Below are 5,435 nucleotides of genomic sequence, written 5' to 3' on the forward strand. Positions count from 1 at the left end.
AATGTTAAGTATTTTACAGGTATTTTGTACCTCTTAACTGATATAGAAGAGATTTAGTTGTATACGTTTATACCTCCCCACTACTGAAAATGAACCAATCTAAACTAAAATGGCCGCCGTCATCGTCGATTTTTGCCAACTTTTGTGATCTCTAATGTTTGCTATACTGCCCTGATTTTAATCATTCTAAGACAGTATTTGATAAACATAGAAAGTACACAACAAGAGCTGTACTTTTGTGTCATTGTTTTTTATAATTCGACCATGGCAAGTTCAAGCCCGCCGCCTGGACCCACACACCCGCCGAAGAGGATGCCGACCCCACGAGCCAGGAAGGTGGAAGATTTCTCTTTCGGCCCGTGGACTATCACAGCCGTGAAGAGTCACATCATGCCGTCAGACGACATGGAGAAGTAAATATGATCTGTACTCTCTTTTGTAGGTCGTAACCGTGTGTGGGAGTCCATCGTTTACAAGAGTCTACTACTAACGTTAGTTCTCATTCATGCCTCCTTGGCATCAACATAAACTTCGACTTGGATACATATCTTCTCGTATTAAAAACGTTTTAATGACAAGCCAAGTAAAATGAGTAACTATCCTCTCTTTTACAACACAAATACCACATGCAACCCTGTAACTGTAAGCAATTTAAAGTGCAGTTTTGTTGGGAATAATCATAGTGGTGAAAAACAAAATTATAAGTTATTAACATTATGCCTGGATAACTCACACATACGGCCATAGACCATTAGAGGAACAAACATATATTTCTAGATGGACAATATCTTGTACTTGATGTTCTTGTGTTCCATTTCTTTATTCCTGGTGGAACTGTCACTAAATAACTTGTTAACTACGTCATGTGGGCCCATGTGACTTAAAGTCAAGTTGATATAATTCCTTTTGGTTATACAATCTACGTTTGTAGCACGTATGCAGAACATAAGCGTTTTAGGTCATGTTTGTGTATTTAAGGTTGATATCTCGTACTAGCCTGGTATCCAAACCTATGATAGCTTCCGAGTCTCCTCTCCGCAAATTGTGGAGAGGAGACTTGGGAGCTCAGGTTTGGATACCAGCTGGCTAATCTTTTATATAGGCTCATAAAGTTGTGTCCAAAGACATGTCCTTTGCAATGGCTGTTACTCTGATGAAACATTGACCAAAGAGAACAAAAGAGACTTGGCAGCTATAAAAGTGTAATAGGTTTGAATAGCAGGTTATTACCGTATGCGCATTACATTCTGAATACGTTCTTATGTTTGTTCTCTCACCTTCATGCTGTTTCCAACCATAGACTGGCATCCCAGCTGGATATCCCTCAGCTACCAGAGATGCTGTTCGGCCAGAATGTGCTGAGAATAAAACACTCTGGAGGGTTCGGGATAGAGTTCAACGCCGTGGACCACATGAAGCTGGTAGACAACAAACATGACCTGATGAAGGTCGCCGTCTCTGAGGCCTGGAGGGAGGCAAGGTATAAAATGCTATATCTGTTCATATTAGTAGTGATACTGTATTAGTGATGATCTGTTAATGCATGGTTTCAACAGGGAGGTAAGTCACTGGATAACACAGTTGTGCACAGAGAGTAAATACCATCGTTTCAGTGACTCATCACTGTCACTTTCCTCAGGGCAATAATGACTGAATATACTTCACACTGCAGCTAGGTGTGGCAGCTAGTCTCAGAAAATCAACTCCAGTTAAGTAATGTTCAGTTCATCAAAGCATTGAAACATGTAGCTAAATGCTGCTGACTTCAGCTTAGTAACTTAGAACCAAGTCTCTCAACTGAGATTGTCTCTTATTCCTACTCTACTGTTGTCTCCCTGTAGGGCCGGCAGTGAACACATACATGAGGTGATCAAGCCCTTTGACTGGACCTTCACCAGTAACTACAAAGGAACCCTTCTTAAGGAGAGTGTCCCACTGCAGGTCAGTACTGTATCAGATCAGTCAGCTGGTACTAGTATTGTACATTGTAGATTGTAGTAACTATTAAACTTAAAGCTGAAGTCTAAGACATAAAAAAATTATAATTTCAATGGAATGTTTCACTTTTTGTTTTACATTTCTGGGAATGTTTTAATCTACAATGTACATTGTGATAGCACAACATTTGTGTGAACTATCACTATCATCAGTATCAACAGCAAGATTTCATACACTCTGTTGGACCCACTGTAAATGCTGAAAAGTTTGCAGTGGTTTTATGTTCGTGATTTTTTGCAATGAACTCTTTACCGCAAACTCAAAACTACCGCGAAAAGCTGTTCCATGGTGTGACTAGCGCTACTGTTGTTTCAAATGCGAACTCAAGACCACTTCGAACACTCACATTTTCTCCCTACCACAAAATTAAATTCCCATGAACATTTCTGCATTTACAGTATCTAATTATGCTCCCCCCCTCGCACAGATGGAGGAAACCACAGAACTGATCGACATTGAGAAGCTGAAACAAAGGGAGAGGATCGTGTACTTTGAGGAGGTGGTCCTGTTTGAAGATGAGCTTGCTGACAACGGCTGCTCGACCCTCAGTGTCAAAATTGTAAGTAGAGACTGGCCGGGCTGTTGGGGGGCAGCCCCATGTTCCGACACCCCTACGGTCCAACACCCCTCTGTTCCAATACCCCAATGCTCCAGTACCCCTAGGTTCTGATGCCCCATGTTCTGGCAACCCTATGTTCCGAGACCCTTACGTTCCAACACCCCTCTATTCCAATGCCCCTATGTTCCAGTACCCCTAGGTTCTGATGCCCCATGTTCCGGCACCCCTAGCTATAGGTTCCAACACCCCTACGTTCCAACACCCCTCTGTTCTAATGCCCCATGTTCTATCACCTCTACTTTCTTACTCCCCTACTTTCTGACACCTTGATGTCCTGACACATTATAAAAGTATACACATCTAGGATAATTATTATAAGAAATGGTTTTGGAAACTGTTTGAAAAGATTTTTTTCATCTTATCCACAGCGAGTTATGCCGACCAGCTTCTTCTTGTTGATGAGGTTTTTCTTGAGAGTGGACAACGTGATCATCAGGGTCCATGATACCAGACTATACCACGAGGTAAGGCAGTACTAGTACTGTTCATGGGTTTCATATACTCATAATATGTTACCGGAGTGATGAATAGCTTTGTGACGCTTGTGTTGAAATGCAGGGTGTATAGCTGGAAGCTGAACACTTACACTCACTCACTGAAATATATACACCATGATAAAATGTTCAAACTGATTGTTGAATTTAGATGTTCAATCATGTTTCTTCTGATTTCAGGCGGACAAGGATTACTTCTTGAGGGAGTTTTCCGCAAAAGAGAACAACATTAATGATTTGGTGGTAAGAAAATACATTATAATATTTTTAGCAGAATCAATCCCTCAAAGATTAGCACAAATCATAGGTTTATTTGTTATAGTCATTAATGTACAGCTGTCCAATACATGTATATTGAGTACATTTGCAGCAAAAAGAGTCACTTCATTTGTCTAATAGGAAAGGAAAACATTGCAACACCTTAACAACAGTTACTTAGTATGTAACAATTTCAGGTTTTATAGAAAACTTGTTTTGATAACTTGTTTTGATAACTTGTTTTGATAACTGCATCCACATGTATGAAAATTTTGCTCACTGACAAATACAATATAGAAATGGTATAGTCAACTATTCACAACTACCGTACATGTACATGTATGATTATTTAGATTCTTATTTCACTATTCTCAATCTGTATCAGTTGACCTCTTTCTATTTATCTGATACCTTACTTGAGCCAACTTCTATTGTTAAATGAAGGTAACACCAGGCTCTTGTTGAATTGTACATTCTTACAACTTTTTTTCTTCTCTTTGACCATCCAGAAGCGAGGAGTGCCCCCTCGGCTCCTCCACAATCCCAACGAGATTGTGAGCAGGCTGGACTCCAGGGAGATGGTCATCCACAAACTCAAGTTTCCTCAGGTCCAGACAACAAACACTGATGACCCACAGAAAACACACGCTGACCACCAGAAAACAAACACTGACCCACAGGCAGACTCCCAGAAAACAGACACAACAGACTGTGATTCAGCCGAGAAGTGACATGGTCCAGATCAGTGTGTTTGTGTCAGCTAATTGGAAAGGGCAAGTCAAAGCAGGGATTTTTTAAAAGGTTGTAATAACAGTTATCTCATCAGACTATTTGTATGTCCGGTGGCTTAACTCTGGACAGCCACGTGCACTGGGATGTAGAATATATCTATATAAGTTTATAACTTTAAAGATATACAAGTTATAATAAAAATAGATGTACCAAGATATAGAAGATACAGATAGTATGCTCTTTCAACTGACACGTATATTAAACTTAACTGTACAGCCACGACCAAGTTGAAAGACAAGGCTTTAAATTCCTTTTTTTTTAGTTCTCAGTATCTGACTTTAAAATGACCTTTCTTTGATTTCTCTGTGCAGCTCCAATTCATGTTTCTTTGAAAACTTACTGACTTTTGTCAATGTGTGTAAATCTTCAGAAGATAACGTGTACATTTGTACTTCCATACAGTGCAAAGGTTGTTGGTGTTTCTAAGCCTCACCTAAATAAGACACCCTTTTTTTTTTACACGAAAAGTTACATGCCACCATGTACATACATTAGCCAGTAAAAGTCAAAGTGTTTTGTGTGGTTTGCACCTTTATGTGATGTGAGGCCATAGAATGGCTGTCTTGCTGTATCAACATTTTGCTTTGAACAAGAACAGTTTTGATGACAAAACATCATTGTTGGATGAGATTAGACAATGAACAAAACAATTGGTGATGTTATGTTTACATGTGTTATCATGAAGCCTTTAGAAATACGGTAAACATCTAGTGTGTGTGAGTGAGTGTGTGAGTGAGTGAGTGAGTGAGTGAGTGAGTGAGTGAGTGAGTGAGTGAGTGAGTGAGTGAGTGAGTGAGTGAGTGAGGGAGAGAGTGAGTGAGTGAGCGAGTGGGAGAGTGGGAGAGTGAGTGATGAGTGTGCACATGTGTGTGTGTGAGAGAGAGTTTATGTGTGTGCATGTATAGCATATGAAATGTATATAGTATACACACAATGAATATAAGTATACATCAATCAATAAAGTTTGCATACATAAACATGTTGATGTAAAAGCATACAACGGGACCATGACAACTGCGAAACCATGTTCAGACTTGTTCAACAGAGGGATTCCCCATTTTCAACATTGACTATTCCATGATCCACTTTCACTTCCCTGACGGCACAAATGTAAAGGACACCACACATTTATTTCTCAGCAAGACTCTTAAGTATAGTATTACGTCTTCAAACTTAACTTTCTATTTTCATACATTATTTCTAAACGAGGGGATTTTGCTCTTATTCTTGATATAATTTTTTTGAATTTATTTCATAAAACGATTCTTGGTGGG

At 39.5% G+C, this 5,435-nt stretch overlaps 1 protein-coding gene across 1 annotated transcript; it reads left to right on the plus strand.

The window, feature by feature from the left end:
* Positions 1 to 98: 98 nt before the first annotated feature.
* On the plus strand, positions 99 to 4,811 carry LOC136435881 (TIP41-like protein). Its single transcript, XM_066429595.1, has 7 exons — positions 99 to 413; positions 1,301 to 1,480; positions 1,842 to 1,941; positions 2,426 to 2,557; positions 2,986 to 3,081; positions 3,292 to 3,354; positions 3,879 to 4,811. Exons 1-7 carry the CDS (start codon positions 265 to 267, stop codon positions 4,098 to 4,100), a joined length of 942 nt encoding a protein of 313 aa, XP_066285692.1. The 5' UTR covers positions 99 to 264; the 3' UTR covers positions 4,101 to 4,811.
* The last annotated feature ends 624 nt before the right edge of the window (positions 4,812 to 5,435 follow it).

This window comes from Branchiostoma lanceolatum, chromosome 1 (genome assembly GCF_035083965.1).
Source record: "Branchiostoma lanceolatum isolate klBraLanc5 chromosome 1, klBraLanc5.hap2, whole genome shotgun sequence".
In the NCBI taxonomy this organism is placed as follows: domain Eukaryota; kingdom Metazoa; phylum Chordata; class Leptocardii; order Amphioxiformes; family Branchiostomatidae; genus Branchiostoma; species Branchiostoma lanceolatum.

What these genes read in the sequence shown, in the direction of transcription:
- LOC136435881 (XM_066429595.1), top strand. Translation starts at nt 265, where the DNA reads ATGGCAAGTTCAAGCCCGCCGCCTGGACCCACACACCCGCCGAAGAGG. An exon ending in ATACCAGACTATACCACGAG is followed by an intron (nt 3,082 to 3,291) that starts GTAAGGCAGTAC and finishes TTCTGATTTCAG; the next exon opens with GCGGACAAGGATTACTTCTT. An exon ending in ACAACATTAATGATTTGGTG is followed by an intron (nt 3,355 to 3,878) that starts GTAAGAAAATAC and finishes TTGACCATCCAG; the next exon opens with AAGCGAGGAGTGCCCCCTCG.